Source organism: Aspergillus campestris (genome assembly GCF_002847485.1).
Source record: "Aspergillus campestris IBT 28561 chromosome Unknown P168scaffold_4, whole genome shotgun sequence".
In the NCBI taxonomy this organism is placed as follows: domain Eukaryota; kingdom Fungi; phylum Ascomycota; class Eurotiomycetes; order Eurotiales; family Aspergillaceae; genus Aspergillus; species Aspergillus campestris.
In genome coordinates, this window is record NW_020194339.1 from 221,225 (window position 1) to 238,731 (window position 17,507).

The window sequence follows — 17,507 nt, forward strand, 5'->3', positions numbered from 1 at the left end:
CTTATCATCGCCTGCTTTACTTCTTCTCGACTTCATCTTCTCGTCATCTTCTCTCTCTCCTCTCGGATGATCCGCTCTCACAGTTGGCTATCTTGATCTGACTGGTTTGGATTCATTTACTGCTTTCTTGGGTCACGAGTCTCTTATATACTCCCCCATTTGTCTCCATACTGTGCCTTATCCTGGTATCAGTCGTTAGTTCCCTCGGTCTCCCCCGCCCATTATCTGCCGCCCTATCTGCTAACCAGCTGGCATAGGATGGTACGTTCTTCCCTCCCCACTCCTTCTTTTACAACATCTACATACTAGCCCTGGTCGATCTGTCCCCCCTGACTGGCCCATATATAATAAGCCCCACAGCAGCGTCGTGTTAACTTTTTGTCCTCGGTCCAGTCGGGGAACTACGACTATCCACCTGCCTCTCGTGCATCACGGCCCAACCGTTCGAGAGAACCCAGCGAACACATCACTTTGCCCTTGCCCTCGGCCACACCGTCTCCCGTCCCTGTTCCCGCCCCCACTCCCGGCGAGCATCTGCAGCACCTGCGGCAGCTGCTGACCTCGGAGCGAAATCGGGACACCTCCGCTCGTGCCTTGGAGACCCTCAACCAGGAGATTAACGAGTACCGGTCCATCCGGGGCCAGGATATTACCAGTTTCGACCAGGCCAGGGCGGCCGTCGACCGCCAGATTCAACACTACCGGTCCCGCCGAGAGGCCGCTCCGCATGACATCTACCCCGATCGCTTCCACCCCGAGTTGACTCCGTACGTCGATCCCGCGCGACCAGCCAACCGGGCTGCGCGAAATCGCCAGAACCGAAGCGGTGGTCGCCCGCGAACCAGTTCGCTCCTTGACGAAGGTGTGCCTCCCCTGGTGATTCCGCCCATCATGCCTCTTGACCGCGAGGATGACCGCCACGGGGACCGATCGCGGGCCAAGCGGAGAAAGCTCGAGACGGACGATAGCAGGGAGGGATTGCAGAGTTTTCGGTACGGGCAGTATGGGCAGGTCGTGCCGGGGCCGTTGAAGATGGAGCTGGCGAGTTGTGATGGAGGGACATACGAGCCGGAGGGGGAGTGTTCCTGGCCGCAGAACGTGCTCCGCAACGACTCGTCGGTCTACTGCACCAAGTCCGACCGGTGTAATCTGATCCTGAAGCATCGCGGAGACTCTCCGTTTTGTTTGAAAAAGATCGTGATCAACGCCCCGCGGTCTGGCTACGATGCCCCGTATGTTTCTTTCTTGGGTCTAGACGAGATTACCACTGATTGGTTGTCAAGGATACAAGAAGGCATGGTTTTCGTCTCCATGAGCTGTGACGAGCTTCTCTCCCGCACTGCCGCATACCAAGTGGAATACCCGAACCCGCGACGACAGCGTCGAAATCGACGCAGCGGAATGCAGCCGTCGCAGGAGTACCTGAATGCCTATCGGACCCCGTTGCAGACTCTCGAACGGAGGGGCCCTGCCGGCCAGGGGTCCCACCGAGATTCAGAAACAGATCTGACCAGCGCTTCTAACCCCACGAACGATTTCCACATTACCACCGAGTACGACAACCCGTCTGAGCGCAACGACCGCGACACCAACGGGCTAGCAGCCAACCCGCCGTCCATCGCGGACCTCGCGCGGTGGCAGATGGAGCAGATGGAGGACGATCTCCTGGGTTCAGACAGCGACGACAGCGAGAGCGACGACGACCCCGCGGAAGTGAGCGCCTACAGCCGCCGACGGCGCGATCTACAGCGACGAGTACGAGCCATGGAGCAGCAGCAGGACCTGTCCCGACGACGAGCGGCAGGCTCCAGCGCAGTGCCACCAGCACTTCCGGGGAGTCGTCCACAGGAGCCACGATCGGGGCCAAACACGGCCCTGATGCAAGACCCTGATCTACTCCGGCCGCACGCGCGGTTCTTCATCGAGCGAGCCAAGAGCACGGTCAGCATCAAGTTCGACCCACCACCGTAAGGCTTCCTCCCACCATATAGCAGACAGCGCAGCTAATTAATTTGTAGATCCGGACGATACATTCTAATCAAGCTATGGAGTCCATACAGCGGGGGTAACATCGACATCCAGAGTATCATCGCGCATGGCTATGCGGGGCCGAGATTCTTTCCTGCGGGCAACTTTCGATGATGGTCTTCCTTCTTCTTTCTTTGTTTTCTTCTTATCTTATAAGGAAGACTTTACTTTACTATCTGCTTATCTCACCTCCAAGCAAGCAGCCTGTCTGTCTACGTGACTGAATGAATAAATGTCTAGATAGGCATGTATTGTTTATCAACCAGAGCGTATCTGATACTCGGTTATTACCCGAATCTACCTATCTATCGTAGGTGCATCACACGATGATGTATGATCAACTTAGATGCTCTTGTTGTTGATGCTCAGGAGCTCAACCTCGCTGGATGGGAATTAGCCTCGTCGTCAAAGACAAACCAACAAAAATAAACCAAACACGGTAGAAAGAAGTCAGGAAGAAAGAAGAAGAACATACAAGACAAGAGTGGCGTTGGGGGGGATAACACCGGGGATACCGCCGGGGCCGTAGCCGAAGTCACTGCTTTTATTAGTATCATTCATCTTTATGTTTATTTTTATCTTTCATCTATCTTTATTGGGGTATATATGTATATAACCCAAGAGACGAGAGGAGAGGAGAGAAGAGGAGGAGGGAAACTCACGGAGTGATGGTCAGGATGGACTTCTCGCCCAGGCTCATCTGGGGGACACCCTCGTCCCAGCCTGTATATCATCATTAGCATACATGTATTTCTTTTCTTCCTTGATTGTTGGGTGTTGACTGGGTGTTGATTGGCTCTGTTGTTTATTGGATGTGTATGTATAAATGTATATGTATGTTTATATAAACCAGGTAGGTATATAAATAAAGATACCCCATGTACACATAAACATGCATATACATATACATACTCACCCACAACTCAACACCTCAACCCAACCCCAGGAGAACAGAGAAAGAAAGAAAAAGAGAAGAAAAAGAAAGAAACATACCCTGAATCAACCGACCAACGCCAATCTTAGTCGCGAACGGGCCACGACCGGGCTTCTTGGAGCTATCGAAGCTGTTTTTATCATTCTTATTAGCCTTTCACTCAATATCTCCCGCTTGTTTTCTCCCCCACACTTTTTCAAAGTCAAGAGTATACGGCATAAGAATGAAAAGTTGGATAAAGAAGAAAAAAAGGAATACAAACATAGCACCCATGAAATGCTTCGCCTCGCCAGCAGCCTGGTCGTAAGTGCCGCCCGTGTAGTGCATGGTGACCATCGAGCCCTTGGTGGGGAAATCCGCGCCGTTGCCGGGGGAGAGGACTTTGCGATCGACGCCCATTTTGAGTATTTTCTTTTTTTTTTTTTGGTTGGTTGATTGAAAGGGGTTGAAAGGATAAGGGATTGTTGGAGCGAGTGGAAGAAGATGAGGGGAGGTAGTGTGGCGGCAGAATGGGAGGGCGGTGAAGAGGGACGGTCAATTGGCCCCACGGGTGGCAGACCCTTCCTCCTCTAACCAACCTGGTTGACAGGGCACACACTGAGCTGAACTCGCGTCGTTCGACTACAGGAAGACCTGTTTGATCCTTCGCGAAGGGACAGGTTAGCTGCTGCGGTAGCTAGTAGTTAATGTGAGAAGCATTGATACAGTTTGATTCCTACGAATTGCCTATCAGCTTTCTAGTCATTGCTGAAAAACCTCACTCTTTTCCTACTTGCTACTCTTCTCTGGGTGCCCGGTCGCGTCCCGTCGACGCGTTTTCGGCAACGCCCTCGCCTTCTGTTTTAGGAAGAAAACACCGACCCCGGACTTTGGTTTTCCCGACCGGCCTAAGGCATCACCAGAAGTCTCTAGGAGAAGTCGCAGCCTGAAGTTTCAGTAGGTTGGGCGGGTTGAACCCTGGTGTTTGTCCTGTTTGTCAGTCCGGCGGATTAATCCGCCCCGCGGGTCCAACTTTTCGACCCAGATCCGCCTGCGGGGCGGATCAGGGCGGATCAGGGCGGATCCGGATCCGGATCAGAACGGATCCTCTTTGAGGTCTGCCAATTATTCTATACAACTACTCTGTATATACACCAACTACCACATATAGTAACCCATCCATCCGCATGTCAATCTAGAATCCAACCTAGAACAAATCTCCATCCTCTGCTTTTAAGCCAAGAAAGCCCCACCTCAACGCCCCTCTCCCAAACCAACTAAAACGTCACGGAACCTGGCCACAATCCCGCGCCACACCGCAACATGACCACATTCTTCATGCCCCTCCTTCTGTATACATGTACACAATTAGTAAGCTCGGCCCAAGATCTGGAGAAGCAGAGTTCATATACAGGATAATCGCAGTCTCATGTTCTGCAGTTCCTCCTCGAGGTTATTGATCATATACGATGTATTCTGTAGTGGGGTTGGCTTGGGTACAAAGGAGTCGATTATTAACCAGTTGAGCAACCCTTGGGATGTTGCAAGATTACAAAGAACATGAAGACTCAAAACATTAAATACTGTGTAAGACACGGTAAGTCTGCGTACATGTCGTCATTTCATGATCATGGCACTGTCACCTGTGCAAAGGGAAAAAGAACCTTGCCACCTTCCTGATTTCATCAGTCGTGCCTTCCTCACCCTGTCTCTTGCACATCTCTCACTTCCCTTTCTCTCACACCCATCATCAACCCTAGGCTTTCACGCGATCATGGAATCTCTCGATCATACCGCAGACATATCTCGGGGTTCGTCATCTGAACCTCTATCCTCTGAACTCTCGTCGCTCGAAATCAATTCCCAAGACTTCTTTATGCGTTCAGCAAAAGAGGGGGAGCAGCACCCATTTACGACTCGACAAATTCTACAGAAAATCGTTGAACACAGGCTGACTGCACTGCGACGTGATCAGACCCGCGACCAGTATATAGTTTTTTTGTCTGTGCCGCCAGCAGAGTTCTCAATACTAGATGATGACCGCCAACAGACAGGGAAATATTGTCGACGCTTCTATCACGAGCTCACCAGAACGTTGCTTATAAAGATAATGCCGAATCCCGCTCACGAGCTTGCAGCGGAAAGTTTCAAGTCTCTTGTTTCTGTCAAACTCCACGCCCTGAACATAGACGACGAAGTGTGGCCGTATGGATCGACAACGGTGACAGGGGGTGGTTGGAAAAAACAAGCAGATTGTTGCTGGGCGCCCGCCTCGACGAATGCAAGCCTGAGTCTCGTTGTAGAGGTTGGTCTGTCCGAGTCAGCGAGACGACTTGCGCTCGATGCCCACGGTTGGCTTGAGCTTCAGTCTTCGGTGAAACTTGTGGTTACGATAAGCATCAAAAGCGAAAGACCTGAAATTGTTTTCACCCGATGGGAGTTGCTTCCCCGAATTGATGGCGCCATCACCAGAGCCTCCCCCGCTTCAGCACGTCGAGTCGTATCTTTGAAGCTATGTCGAATGAATGATACTACATCTGTCACCAGAGAGTCTACGATGAACGGCATAAGTACAACCTCGCAACTAGTAATCCCTTTCGACAAGCTTGTTAACCGCCCCCCCCACCATCCCACAGAGAAAGACTTGGTGATAACCGAAGAGGAGTTGAAAAGGTTGGCGGAGCGTGTCTGGAAGGAGCAAGGTTTCCTCTAAGCCATCCGATTCTGATAGTTATACTCGACCATGACATCCATGTACCCAAACTGACCAATCATGTAATCAATTGAAATGGATGCTCCTAATCAGATCTTCTAATTTACAAAATTCCAAGGCTTAAACCAGCCCCACCACCTCAACGCCCCATTACACTAATCTCACGGAACCTGGCCCAGTCCCGCGCTACACCGCAACATGACAGCAACATTCGCCACGCCCCTCCTACTGTATATATACAATTACTCTAAGCTCGGCCGGAGATCCGGAGAAGTAGAGTACCCTTTTGTTAGGGTTGAGCTCTTCCGTTCGTGAGTAGTGGTACGTTATAGCTCGGTATTGCCGAATATAGAGGTCGACATCCTCGCCGGCCGCACCGAATGCCACTCTAATCTAGACTTTATATAATATCTATACGTATACCTGGAAGCTCTTTAACTTCTTATATAATAACCTGAATCACCTGGTTTTCCTGGCTAGCTTAACTCTAATTTTTACAGGCTAGCTGTTAACATGGCTCCCTTCCTTTGTCTACACTTCTTCATGGTCGGCTTCGCTCCTCTGCCAACCATCGCGCCACGGCTGGTCAGCTTCACTTCTCTGACCAGCCATGGCACCCACCCTTCTATAATAGCTGCTACCCAACCTGTTCCGCCATCTAAGTTGTATGTTTCTGTTACCACGTAACACGTTTGTTCTACTGCCACAGGTGGTCAGATTGTTGAGCAAGTAGGATCTAGTCCTCTTGCCCACCTAATCGGGACCAGCCCATGTTATGCATTTTAGTACCTCACAGACTAAGAATGAAATATTTTCTTGATCTTCCCTATCAAGCTGTTACAGAGATAAGTTATAACAGGTTTTTGATATCATTATACTATTATATTATATGATAAAATGATTAGTTACTGTATATAATTATTTTATATCTATAGTATACTTCTTCCTATTCTGTAATAAAACGGGTATAAACTTGTAAACTATAGGTTTTTGTCACTATCTTCAGGTTTTATACTAGATAAGATAGTATTAGATAATATTTGACAGCTGTAATCTAATACTCAAATCCTCGGGTAGCTGTTTTATAACTATTAATAACCATTAATATTTACCACTCAGGGCGTGCTTAGATCTACTCAGTGAGCCAAAAGCGGCGAGGGGTGAGCACTAAAATGGAAAGAGAAAGTCTTCGCGCTGTCAAGAAAATCAAGTACATATGTGGTGAAGATAAAGTCGTCCAATTAATCAAACAATAATCAAACAATATGTGTCGTCTTGTCAGACAATGATATTAAAACAGTAGAAAAAAAAACACGCTAGAAGGAGAATCATCATCTGCATACCGCGTCGCCCAGAACGTATATACACTCCTCACTAGGCTTGCGCTCATCCCCCCATGGTTAAATAAACAAGACAAGACACTGGATAGCAGCGGGATCAACCCGCCTGTCGATGCATATGAATGTCACCTCAGCTGGTTGCCTCAAGCCGACGTGTCTTGAATCAATGCTCTCATTGCTCGTCTCTCGTGCAAAGAATCGTCCAACGCCGAACCTTCCTTGTCCAAAAATCAATACTCCTGAAATGAAATCTAACTCCTCCCAAACAAATGAAACCAATCCTTTTCTTCCGTCTTTTTTTGGGGGTATTGTTGTTAAATCACGACCACGTCCCCCTCGGCATCCGCCGGGTCAGAGGCCATCATATCCCCGTACTTTCCCACCGTGATCAATATGGAATCGTCGTCGAGATCGATGGCGCTGTCGTCATTGTTGCCCCCCTGGAAGGCTCCCATGTTTTCCGGGATACCGTGAGGCTTCTCCGTCTCCGCCGCGTGCCCATGCGAGTCCCCCTCGCCCGGCTGCTCGAACGCGGACGGGGCCGGCGGAGTCCCCGTCGACCGCGTCGGGGGCACGCTGGCATGCGGCTCCTCCGAAGCCACCGACGGCGCGTTCAGTCGATCCGAGTCCCCGTTCGATTTCAGACAGCCATTCGGGTTTGCAGGCTGGGATTCGGCGAGCGCTGCACTCTGCAGCGAGCGGGGCGTGTGCCGCATGAACCCCCCCTTCTCCGCCTGCCAAAGCATCATCTCGTGGAAGAACACTTTGGTCATCCACCACGCGCTGAAGCTTTGCGCTCCCCCGAGGGTGAGCCGGTGGAGGATGCGATCCCACAGCGCGTCGACCCGTTCGACAATGCAGCGCGTGCGGTGGTCGGGGAACGCCGCCGGCAGGTTGAGGATGAACGACACCCACTTGTCGGGGAAGTTGTAGTCATCGCCCGCCGCCGACTCGACGGGGTACTTGTGGGCCTGCGTGTCGGCGTCCCCGTCAGGCCGCGTGAAGAAGGGGTGGCCGGCCGTGGGGTTCATGTCGGAGATCGGAGTGAGGAGGGCCCGGATGTCGTGTTTCAGGATCTGCTCCGTCGAGCGTGCCGCGCAGCTGGGGATGTTCGCCTTCGACATCATGTCCTGGGGGTCCACCAGCGTTTTGAAGTCGAACCACATCTGGTTCCGGTTGTCCGGATGACACAGCCACGCCGCCGCCGCGTTGGCGCTCTGATTCACGTCGAGCATGTGTCGGAGCAGGTTGCAGAAGATATGGGCGGGAACCAGTCGCGCCAGGGACACGTGGACCGGCTGGGTCTTGAACGTGTCCGCGATGTGGGAGGTCAATCGCTGCGAGATCGAGCCAAACGCGTCGAGCACGACTTTGGGCACCACCTGGGTGGTCAGGGGCGCCACGAAGGCGATCATCTTCTGATACATCAACCAATCGCATTCCTTGATCCACGGTGCGAGGTTGGGGTGCGTCAGGAGTTTCTGCACCGGAACCGTCAAGGTTCCATGGAAGGCGGAAAAGTACCGCAGCATGTTGCGCTCTTTGCAGTACCGGAAGCTGTCGATCACAGAAATGCAATGTGATCGGTATAGGGCCGCAAGGGCCGCGGCGACCTTGGAGTCGGCGTTGGCGGGCAGGTAGTCGTTGATGTCGGGAAGGTCAAAGGCGTTGTTGTCCACCGAGGAAGCCTCCGTGACCGGCAGGTGAAGCATCTGGTGGATTATCTTCCCCGAGTGGCTTGCGACGTTGTCGAGGGTGACGGCGGGTTCCCCATTCGCCGGTTGACAGCCACATTCGGCGCTCGGGGGAGAATGGCTGCTGACCGATAATCTGGGGGTGAAGGAGGTGGTGGGCGATGGGAAGACGGCCGTGTCGGCCGGGTCCGGTGGTCCGTGACTGACACTGTAACCATGAGTTAGCCTTCTGCAATGGGATTATCTAGTATTGGTAGACGAACCTCTTCGGTAGCACGTCCACGGGCTTTGGTTCGATGGAGCTGGCCGCCTCGCTGGCCGGGATGCTGGGGTTCAGCGGCGGGTGCTTCTGCTGCTTCTCTTCGATGACCGTCAGGTCGACGTAGTGGTATTTGGATTCACCGCGGACACCCAGCCGTCGGGTTTGGACGTTGGGAAAGATGATGCGCACGAGTTTGCCAAACGACGCCGGGTTCAGCACCGAGACGCGCTCCGTGCCACATTTTTCAGCATAGCAGCAATACACGCGATCGCGGCGCACCGATCCGCTGCTCTTCCGGCAGTTCTCCCGCAACCTGATGGACGAGTCAGCCAGACGTCATGCAACAGTTCTTGCAAAGTGCGGTACGTACCAGATCATCGCGAAGACTTGCTTCACCTTCTCCGCCTTGCCCCCGGCCCCCTCGTGCTTGAGGACCTCCGCGGCCATCTGCTTCAAGGTGTAACCCTCGTACTGTCGCAGCAATTTCCGCAGCTCATTGTCATTGGCCAGGGACGAGCTGGACCCTTTCTTCCGTTTGCCGCCCACCTCGGAGCCTTCGTTGTCGTCCATCACATGGTCGGGTACATGGTTCTCGATCCCGCTGTCATACATGCCCTGATATTGGGGCATCGGCATGGTCGGCAAGCCCGACGGCAGAGAATGGTGGGAGAGGTGGTGGCCGTGCATGGCGTGGTTTGGAAAGTCCTCTGCTCGCGGCATGACGGGGTGGTGGGCGTCCGTCATCGTCGCGTCGAGGGGGGCTCCATTCACGGGTTGCGACAGCTGATGACCGAAGCGCATGATGATGTCTTCGGGGTTCCCGCCAAAGACGGGATGACCTGTCCCCGGTTGCGTGGGCAGGAACTGCGAGAATCCATCGGTGATCTGCTGGTCCTGGGTTTGTTGGGTCGTGTTGGAGTGGATGCTGGCCGTCGAGCCTCGAGATCGCGGACGACGACCATTCCTCGAGATGACCGTCTCGGAGCGCGATCTCATCAGGTCCGCCGTCCCCGGACGACTGTGAGGCGGTGCGACTTGGGTGGTCTGGGAGGCCACGCTTGACTGCGACGCCGCTCGGCCTATTCGGTGGGATGGGGCAGTTAGTAACGTAGCAATGTGGATTCCAACACACCAATCACGAGATCAACAAGCGACAGAAAACCGCAACAAAAGGGAAGATGAAATTATCAAACAGCAGAATAGGAAAAAAGGAAAATTAAAATAAATAAAAAGATCAACAATAGACAGAAAGTTGGAGGGTAGGCGACGAGACGAAACAAAGGACGTGCAGGGACACATACCCATATCGAGAGGCATCTTCTTGTTTTCTCTCTTTCTTGCTCTCTTTTGCTTCTGATTTGGCCCCCTTCCAACCAGTTCACTTGTACTGCGGGGACAAGGCTTCGGACCGGCACCAACCAACGAGGGGATTGTGGACTAGTCTCGTTCGCTGTTGCTTGTTGACGGTAACCACGGGCGATGTCTGTTTTGATCGACCAGGACCACCCTTGGGGGGGAGGGGGTTGGGAGGGATTTTCTTCTCACACCGCAAGAGAGAGAGTGGAGACAGAGAAGCCGACCGATGACCAGACGACGAAAGGGACGAAAGAAAAGAAGAAGAAGAAGGCGTCGAAGCAGCAGGACTATCGGCCGCGTTGGAAGTGAAGGTGAGAGAGGTTGGAAAAGGATAAACAGAGCTGAGGCGCCCGTTCCTCAAGCAACGCTAGCCTTGTTTGGTCACGTGTGCTGGTAACATTCCACAACACTTGTATCTCGTATATATATGTTGATCTATATTTTTGAATAGAGAGATACGGAGTATATAGGTCAATAGATGGATATATTTTATTTATAATATATCAAATATATCAATATATTGATATATATCAAGTCTCGTCTGAATTGATATCAGCCTACCAACCATGGTTGATCCACTCCTGGTTGCACGTCGATCTCCCCAGATGGAAGGATTCAATAAACACTCCATTCATCAGTCTGTCTCATGCACCATGATCTGAAAAATTTACATCGACCTAACTACTACACTTCCGAGAATCTCTAAACCAATGACAATACACGCGGAACAGTGGAAAAGTACAGAAGAGGTAACCAAGAGAACTCGGACGGAGTAAGAAAACAAAAAAAAGAAATGAAATGAAAAAGGAAGGTTGGTCGTCTATTAGTCGAGAGGATCAATGTTCACCCAGCCTGCAACTCCCAACACGGCGAGTCGACAGTTTTTCACGCATCCACCCGTCTCTGACTGGATGTGTTGAATACTCCGTGTTGCACCCAAGCCATCTCTATCATCCCCTCATTGTTCATCCCCCACCTATTTAGACAAGATCCCGCTTGACGAACTCGGCGAGCAGGGCCTTACCCAGGGCAGCCGGGCTGCGCTCGACAATCACACCGGCATCCTCGAGGGCGGTGATCTTGGAGTTGGCATCACCCTTGCCACCGCTGACGATGGCACCGGCGTGACCCATGCGGCGGCCGGGGGGCGCGCTGATACCGGCGATGAAGCTGACGGCGGGCTTGTTGAACCGGTTGTTGGCCTTGAAGAACTCGGCGGCGTCCTCCTCGGCGCTGCCACCGATCTCACCGATCATGATGATACCGTCGGTCTCCTCGTCCTCGAGGAAGATCTTCAGGCAGTCGATGAAGTTGGTGCCGGAGAAGGGGTCACCACCGATACCGACGACCAGCGACTGACCAAGGCCGGCTTGGGTGGTCTGGTTGACGGCCTCGTAGGTCAGGGTACCGGAACGAGAGACGATACCAACACGGCCACGCTTGTGGATGAAACCGGGCATGATACCGATCTTGCATTGACCCTATTGAAGGAGGGGTGTCAGATACCGCCGTAGGAATATAGAATAGAAACGTAGAATATAGAAGAGATAGATATCCATCAAGTAGCACTTACGGGAGCAATGATACCGGGGCAGTTGGGGCCCACCAGGCGGGTCTTGTTCTGGGTCTTCAGGATGTCCGTGATGCGGACCATGTCTAGTCAATCATGTCAGCTGCGCTCCAAGCTATGCGCACAAGGGAACCGCATACCGTGCTGAGGGATACCCTCAGTGATACTATATCAACAAAATCCTGTATTAGTCACGCTTCAGCGAACAGAACCCATCCACACAAACATACCAGACAGCCAGGGGGATTTCCGCCTCAATAGCCTCCTCGATACCCTTAGCAGCCAAAGGGGGGCTAATAACGATCAGTAATCAAGCTCTCTCCGCAATCACAGCTGGATCAATGCATACGGGACGAAGAGGGCCGTGGCGGTAGCACCGGTCTCCTTCACGGCCTCGCTGACGTTCGCGAAGACGGGGCGGTCGAGGTGCATCGAGCCGGCCTTCTTGGGGTTGGTACCACCGACAACCTTGGTTCCTGAATATCGTCAACACTACCATCCAAGCACACAGTATAGAGACAGGAGAATGAGGCGATCGGGATCATACCGTAGGCAATGGCTTGCTCGGCGTGGAAACTGCGATGAGCCAAAAGCGCGACGTCAGCGTTTACAAACCACCAAGTGATCCAACCACAACAACCCCACCCAACGGAATGACCACATACGTTCCCTGCTTGCCCGTGAAACCCTGGAAGATGACCCGGGTGTCGCCATTGATGCGGAGGTTGTTGACGGTCTCAGCGTAGGCCGGGGTAGGCTTCGCATAGGCTCGACGCTGCGCGGAAGCAGCAGCATTCCGGAGACCGGACAGGGTGTTACGACGGAAGGCCTGCATGTTGAAAATCAAAAGAAAGAAAAGAAAATAGAAAGATAGAGTGATTAAGAGGAAGAGAGGAGCAGGAGGGAGGGGGAGAGGGGAGGAGGCGGCAGATCAGGAGTAAAAGTAGCTTGGGGGAGGTGAGGTTTAACTAGTGCTCTTTCTCGGGACAAAGATTATTGCGGTCGGTTGGCCTCTTCGGTCACCTTAATTTTCCTCTTTTCTTTCCCGGTATCTCATCCCGTCCCGCGGGGCTAATCTCTCTCCCTCAACTATCCGATCGCTCTCTCCATTCTCCACTTTGCTTGACGTTCTGCATTTGATCGTTTTGAATCTACTTGACCTCTCTCCTTCTAGTCTACTCCGCCTTGCGCGGTAATATTTCTCACAAGAGAAGGAAAAGAGAGAAAGAATCATGGCGACCGTCACCATGACCGCGCCGCCACCGGCATCCTACAAAACCAACAAGAACCGGTCCAAGCTACTCCCCGAGAATGAACGCTTCATGAGAGCCTGTTCGGATATTGCGAATGCCCTGATCCAGGAATATGAATCGCAAAAGGATCCGACCGCGCCGCGCAAGGATATCAACCTCAACAAGCTGCGGGGTCAAATCGCCAAAAAGCACAGTCTGGCCACCCAACCACCACTGACAGCCATCATCTCTGCGGTCCCCGAGCACTACAAGAAGTACATCCTGCCCAAGCTGATCGCCAAACCCATCCGGACGTCGTCAGGCATCGCCGTCGTCGCCGTGATGAGCAAACCCCACCGCTGCCCGCACATCGCCTACACGGGCAACATCTGCGTGTACTGCCCCGGCGGGCCCGACTCCGATTTCGAATACTCGACGCAATCCTACACCGGGTACGAGCCGACGTCGATGCGCGCCATCCGGGCGCGGTACGATCCGTTCGAGCAGGCGCGCGGGCGCGTGGACCAGATCAAGTCGATGGGCCACAGCGTCGACAAGGTCGAGTACATCATCATGGGCGGCACGTTCATGTCGCTCCCCGAGAGCTACCGCGAGCCGTTCATCGCGCAGCTGCACAACGCCCTGAGCGGATACCAGACGGACAACGTCGACGAGGCGGTGCTGGCGGGCGAGATGAGCAACATCAAGTGCGTGGGCATCACCATCGAGACGCGCCCGGACTACTGCCTGGACACGCACCTGAGCAGCATGCTGCGGTACGGCTGCACGCGGCTCGAGGTCGGCGTGCAGAGCCTCTACGAGGACGTCGCGCGCGACACCAACCGCGGCCACACGGTAGCGTCCGTCGCCGAGACCTTCAAGCTGTCCAAAGACGCAGGTTTCAAAGTCGTCAGCCACATGATGCCGGACCTCCCTAACGTCGGCATGGAGCGCGACATCTTCCAGTTCCAAGAGTACTTCGAGAACCCCGACTTCCGCACCGACGGCCTCAAAATCTACCCGACCCTCGTCATCCGCGGCACAGGGCTCTACGAGCTCTGGCGCACAGGCCGCTACAAGAACTACACGCCCAACGCCCTAATCGATCTCGTCGCCCGCATCCTCGCCCTCGTCCCACCCTGGACCCGCATCTACCGCGTGCAACGCGACATTCCCATGCCGCTCGTAACAGCAGGCGTCGAAAACGGCAACCTGCGCGAGCTCGCCCTCGCGCGCATGAAAGACTTCGGCACCACCTGCCGCGACGTGCGCACGCGCGAAGTCGGCATCAACGAAGTCAAGAACAAGATCCGCCCGTCGCAAGTCGAGCTCGTCCGCCGCGACTACACCGCCAACGGCGGCTGGGAGACGTTCCTCGCCTACGAGGACCCCAAGCAGGACATCCTCATCGGCCTGCTGCGTCTGCGCAAGTGCAGCCCCACCCACACTTTCCGCCCCGAGTTCACGGGCCAGCAGACGAGCATCGTCCGCGAGCTGCACGTCTACGGCTCTGCCGTCCCCATGCACGGCCGCGACGCCCGCAAGTTCCAGCATCGCGGGTTCGGAACGCTCCTCATGGAGGAGGCGGAGCGGATCGCGCGCGAGGAGCACGGGAGTCGCAAGATTAGCGTTATCTCGGGTGTGGGTGTGCGCAGCTACTATGCTCGGTTGGGGTATACTCTTGACGGGCCTTATATGTCTAAGATGTTGGATCCTGTTGAGGATGAAGATTTTTAAACGTACTTTCTTCTCTTGTCGCAAGAGAGAACAACAAAAGTTCCTGTTATTTTAACGATCCATGGCGTTTGGGACGGGTGATCTTGTTAGCCGCTGGCTCTGCATAGGGGGTGTTTAGCGTGAAAATTCAACTACTGAGATGATGGGAAGGGAGAGTTCAAGATTCTTGTCATGTATATACAATCAGTTCTACTATTTGAATGAACCGGTTTGGATAGAGTCCACCGCCTACTGTGACAGTAGACGTCGTATATGGCATAATATAAAGAAACAATGTCTATGTTAACTGATAGACTAGGTATATACATCTCACGGATCCTCCAGCCCAGTAAGTATAACGCCAGAACAGCGACAAGGAGGGTACTGTGTGAGGTCCGAAGTCAGAGTCAACAGACGACTCGCTCAACAACAGCGCGACTCAAGACGTCGCGAGTCTAGCCAGCAGAACAGCGCAATCAACCCACGATTCTCACCACATAGATAGGATTGATAAAGTCGGTTGGGAATGGACAATATAGCCCATGGTGAAAAGCAAAGGAAAGTGTAACAAACGAACGACAAGCTCTAGCGATCTAGTTCAACGATATGGAGCCTCCCCTGCGAGCCCTCACGTGCAGATAAGCCTGGAAAGCACAGAATACGAAGAAGGCCTGAGCGTGTTATCCGTTAGCAAATCTTCCATATGATGTGTCTTATCGTGCAGTGTATCGGTCAAGACGTACGATGTAGATGAAAACGGCGGTAAAGATCGAGGCGGCGACTGCGCCGCCGTCTTCAGGCTCGCCTTCCGAGCCGGTGAATCCGTGGTGATCGTTCTGTTTGTTCATCCTGATTAGCTGCTGGTCTGATATGATATGATATGATATGCGGTGGACTGGGGTGTCTGGTCTAGCTTGGATCCCGTGGGGAGCCGGAAATGACGATGACGACGGGCGGACGAACCTGGTATAGCGATCCGAGGACGGAGAGGATGACAATGGCGAAGAGGGAGATGACCACGCTGGGAGAGTTGGTATTAGCTTATTACTCATTGGAGGTTTTTCTGAAGTGAGGGCTGTACCAGGACCAAGCGTTTAACAGGGAGACAACGGGCTTCATGGTGTCGATGCGATAGCGGGTGCGCGGGTGATACGAGCGTGGAGTGGATCCGCGGAAAGCCGGTAGGGTAGGATTCTGATTAGGCGGAGTAGAAATATAGATCAAAAGAGTGCGAGATGGGAGGTTGATGGAGGAGATGTGGAGAGGAAACTGGGTGGATAGTGGAGGTTGTCGATGATGTCGGGTTTCTTGATGTCTTTGGAGTTGACTGGCGAGAACTCCGAATGCGTGAAACGACTATTCCGCTTTCGGTAATCAGGTCATTTGCGGTCAAGTCCACCGCCTGATCTATTTTTATTTATTTATAATCTGTACAATTCTTGCGAGAGGAGAGAACATTCTTCAATTACATTCTGGTTAATTGCAGTCTCATTGTATTTTAGATGCTGGATGATGTTGACGTTTGTTGTCACAGCGTATCGGCTGCAGTATACGAGGACCTGGACACGGCATAAGAAACAACATGCGGTTAGGACCAGGACATGAAAACAGCTTCCACGAGTGTCTCCTGTGTCACTTGGAACCGCTTCGATTCAGTTCAAGTCGAAGATTGTTACTGCCATACCACTAAACACGAATGAGTCAATCCTTTGCACCGTCGCTCTGCTAATGCTTGGGCGACACCGTTGTGTGGCGAGCTTGGACTAAGTGGGCAAGTTGCTCTATGCCGGGGAGAAATGATTGCGCTGCATTGCGCACAATATCATGAGTTGATATCTTAGAGTCGGACTGATGTCAATCTTCGAGGCGTGTTGTTGACTGGGCCGGCTGAGGCCAGTCCATCAAGCACTGTCAGGGCGGTTACTTGGAGTCTATATAGCAGGTTCAATGCTGGGATATCAATCATATCAAGCCCGACCAGAAAGTCGTTTGGTATCTTGGTGCAGTGGCTAAGATTCAATGGTAGTCTCCAGCTGGAACGAGGTGGATATTGTATGCGTTATATGCTTCTGTTTCGCTCTTATCTAGAACGAACGATGATCATCTAGTCGGATACTTGGGCATATAGTTGGCAGATATAGCCCTATATAGGTCTCGTATGGTGCCACCGATTAGAGGGGTATGTTTTTGACGATAGCTTCAGAGAAGACCTAAGAACACGGCGATAAATCAGTCCATAGCAGCCATTCTCTATTCCAGATCCTGCCAGCATTGATGGTGAGATCCTCCCAGCTAAACTAGAAAACACCCAAAGCAATCCCGGAGAAACAAGTCCGTTGTGATCAACACTGACAACCAAAATGGCCGAAAAACACCGACGATCTCCAACTCTCTTCCCAAGACGAGAAAGGTTACATCGGCTAGGACGCGTTATCAGCAACAATCGCATAAAGATGACGGACCGAGCTTCGACCATCACCCGAAGAGCCGTGTCGTCTTCTATCAAGTTCATACTAGGGCTCCGCCGGTACACGTAGTAGTACAATCTCGTATCCAACTAACATATCTTTATCATCTTCCTAACATCATTCCTCCCCATTCCCTCCCATTCCATTCCTTCGCTTCTCTCTAGTATCTACCCTACCAATTCCAACCAGTCAGTCAAGCAGTTAAACTCCAACCC

The 17,507-nt window shown here is 52.7% G+C and overlaps 7 protein-coding genes across 7 annotated transcripts; 3 read left to right on the forward strand and 4 right to left on the reverse strand.

Annotated features, from left to right (window-relative positions):
• The first annotated feature begins 191 nt into the window (after positions 1-191).
• On the forward strand, positions 192-2,316 carry P168DRAFT_325764 (uncharacterized protein). The gene is made up of 4 exons (XM_024841050.1): positions 192-265; positions 353-1,232; positions 1,284-1,967; positions 2,019-2,316. The coding sequence occupies exons 1-4, from the start codon at positions 259-261 to the stop codon at positions 2,140-2,142; spliced, it is 1,695 nt and encodes a 564-aa protein (XP_024694001.1). The 5' UTR covers positions 192-258; the 3' UTR covers positions 2,143-2,316.
• On the reverse strand, positions 2,260-3,387 carry P168DRAFT_288872 (FKBP-type peptidyl-prolyl cis-trans isomerase). Its single transcript, XM_024836886.1, has 5 exons — positions 3,225-3,387; positions 3,022-3,092; positions 2,691-2,751; positions 2,504-2,566; positions 2,260-2,410 (listed from the first exon to the last, which is right to left on the reverse strand). Exons 1-5 carry the CDS (start codon positions 3,359-3,361, stop codon positions 2,371-2,373), a joined length of 372 nt encoding a protein of 123 aa, XP_024694002.1. The 5' UTR covers positions 3,362-3,387; the 3' UTR covers positions 2,260-2,370.
• Positions 3,388-4,715: 1,328 nt separating this feature from the next.
• On the forward strand, positions 4,716-5,654 carry P168DRAFT_295869 (uncharacterized protein; the record flags this gene model as incomplete). The annotated part of the gene is made up of 2 exons (XM_024838071.1): positions 4,716-4,934; positions 4,992-5,654. The coding sequence occupies 2 exons, from the start codon at positions 4,716-4,718 to the stop codon at positions 5,652-5,654; spliced, it is 882 nt and encodes a 293-aa protein (XP_024694003.1).
• A 1,271-nt stretch (positions 5,655-6,925) lies between these two features.
• On the reverse strand, positions 6,926-10,595 carry P168DRAFT_303212 (RFX family transcription factor). Its single transcript, XM_024838727.1, has 4 exons — positions 10,252-10,595; positions 9,321-10,029; positions 8,952-9,263; positions 6,926-8,896 (listed from the first exon to the last, which is right to left on the reverse strand). Exons 1-4 carry the CDS (start codon positions 10,265-10,267, stop codon positions 7,309-7,311), a joined length of 2,625 nt encoding a protein of 874 aa, XP_024694004.1. The 5' UTR covers positions 10,268-10,595; the 3' UTR covers positions 6,926-7,308.
• A 332-nt stretch (positions 10,596-10,927) lies between these two features.
• On the reverse strand, positions 10,928-12,824 carry P168DRAFT_288874 (succinate--CoA ligase (GDP-forming) subunit alpha). The gene is made up of 7 exons (XM_024836887.1): positions 12,542-12,824; positions 12,424-12,452; positions 12,226-12,352; positions 12,107-12,169; positions 12,017-12,042; positions 11,880-11,962; positions 10,928-11,787 (listed from the first exon to the last, which is right to left on the reverse strand). Exons 1-7 carry the CDS (start codon positions 12,709-12,711, stop codon positions 11,287-11,289), a joined length of 999 nt encoding a protein of 332 aa, XP_024694005.1. The 5' UTR covers positions 12,712-12,824; the 3' UTR covers positions 10,928-11,286.
• A 123-nt stretch (positions 12,825-12,947) lies between these two features.
• P168DRAFT_288875 (Elongator subunit ELP3) lies at positions 12,948-15,051 on the forward strand. Its single transcript, XM_024836888.1, has one exon. It carries the CDS (start codon positions 13,109-13,111, stop codon positions 14,843-14,845), a length of 1,737 nt encoding a protein of 578 aa, XP_024694006.1. The 5' UTR covers positions 12,948-13,108; the 3' UTR covers positions 14,846-15,051.
• A 56-nt stretch (positions 15,052-15,107) lies between these two features.
• P168DRAFT_325769 (uncharacterized protein) lies at positions 15,108-16,118 on the reverse strand. Its single transcript, XM_024841051.1, has 4 exons — positions 15,906-16,118; positions 15,788-15,845; positions 15,568-15,660; positions 15,108-15,495 (listed from the first exon to the last, which is right to left on the reverse strand). The coding sequence occupies exons 1-4, from the start codon at positions 15,941-15,943 to the stop codon at positions 15,418-15,420; spliced, it is 267 nt and encodes an 88-aa protein (XP_024694007.1). The 5' UTR covers positions 15,944-16,118; the 3' UTR covers positions 15,108-15,417.
• Positions 16,119-17,507: the final 1,389 nt, after the last annotated feature.

Coding starts and splice junctions, on each gene's coding strand:
- P168DRAFT_325764 (XM_024841050.1), top strand. Junction 1,233..1,283: donor CGGTCTGGCTACGATGCCCC/GTATGTTTCTTT, acceptor TTGGTTGTCAAG/GATACAAGAAGGCATGGTTT. Junction 1,968..2,018: donor ATCAAGTTCGACCCACCACC/GTAAGGCTTCCT, acceptor ATTAATTTGTAG/ATCCGGACGATACATTCTAA.
- P168DRAFT_288872 (XM_024836886.1), bottom strand. CDS start 3,361: ATGGGCGTCGATCGCAAAGTCCTCTCCCCCGGCAACGGCGCGGATTTC. Junction 2,752..3,021: donor CGTTGGTCGGTTGATTCAGG/GTATGTTTCTTT, acceptor GATGATATACAG/GCTGGGACGAGGGTGTCCCC. Junction 2,411..2,503: donor CCCAACGCCACTCTTGTCTT/GTATGTTCTTCT, acceptor ATTCCCATCCAG/CGAGGTTGAGCTCCTGAGCA.
- P168DRAFT_288875 (XM_024836888.1), top strand. CDS start 13,109: ATGGCGACCGTCACCATGACCGCGCCGCCACCGGCATCCTACAAAACC.
- P168DRAFT_325769 (XM_024841051.1), bottom strand. CDS start 15,943: ATGAAGCCCGTTGTCTCCCTGTTAAACGCTTGGTCCTG. Junction 15,661..15,787: donor TCCTCGGATCGCTATACCAG/GTTCGTCCGCCC, acceptor ATGAACAAACAG/AACGATCACCACGGATTCAC. Junction 15,496..15,567: donor CCGCCGTTTTCATCTACATC/GTACGTCTTGAC, acceptor TAACACGCTCAG/GCCTTCTTCGTATTCTGTGC.
- P168DRAFT_303212 (XM_024838727.1), bottom strand. Junction 9,264..9,320: donor CAAGTCTTCGCGATGATCTG/GTACGTACCGCA, acceptor CTCGTCCATCAG/GTTGCGGGAGAACTGCCGGA. Junction 8,897..8,951: donor GTGGACGTGCTACCGAAGAG/GTTCGTCTACCA, acceptor TCATGGTTACAG/TGTCAGTCACGGACCACCGG.
- P168DRAFT_288874 (XM_024836887.1), bottom strand. CDS start 12,711: ATGCAGGCCTTCCGTCGTAACACCCTGTCCGGTCTCCGGAATGCTGCT. Junction 12,043..12,106: donor GAAATCCCCCTGGCTGTCTG/GTATGTTTGTGT, acceptor TTGTTGATATAG/TATCACTGAGGGTATCCCTC. Junction 11,963..12,016: donor TGAGGGTATCCCTCAGCACG/GTATGCGGTTCC, acceptor ATGATTGACTAG/ACATGGTCCGCATCACGGAC.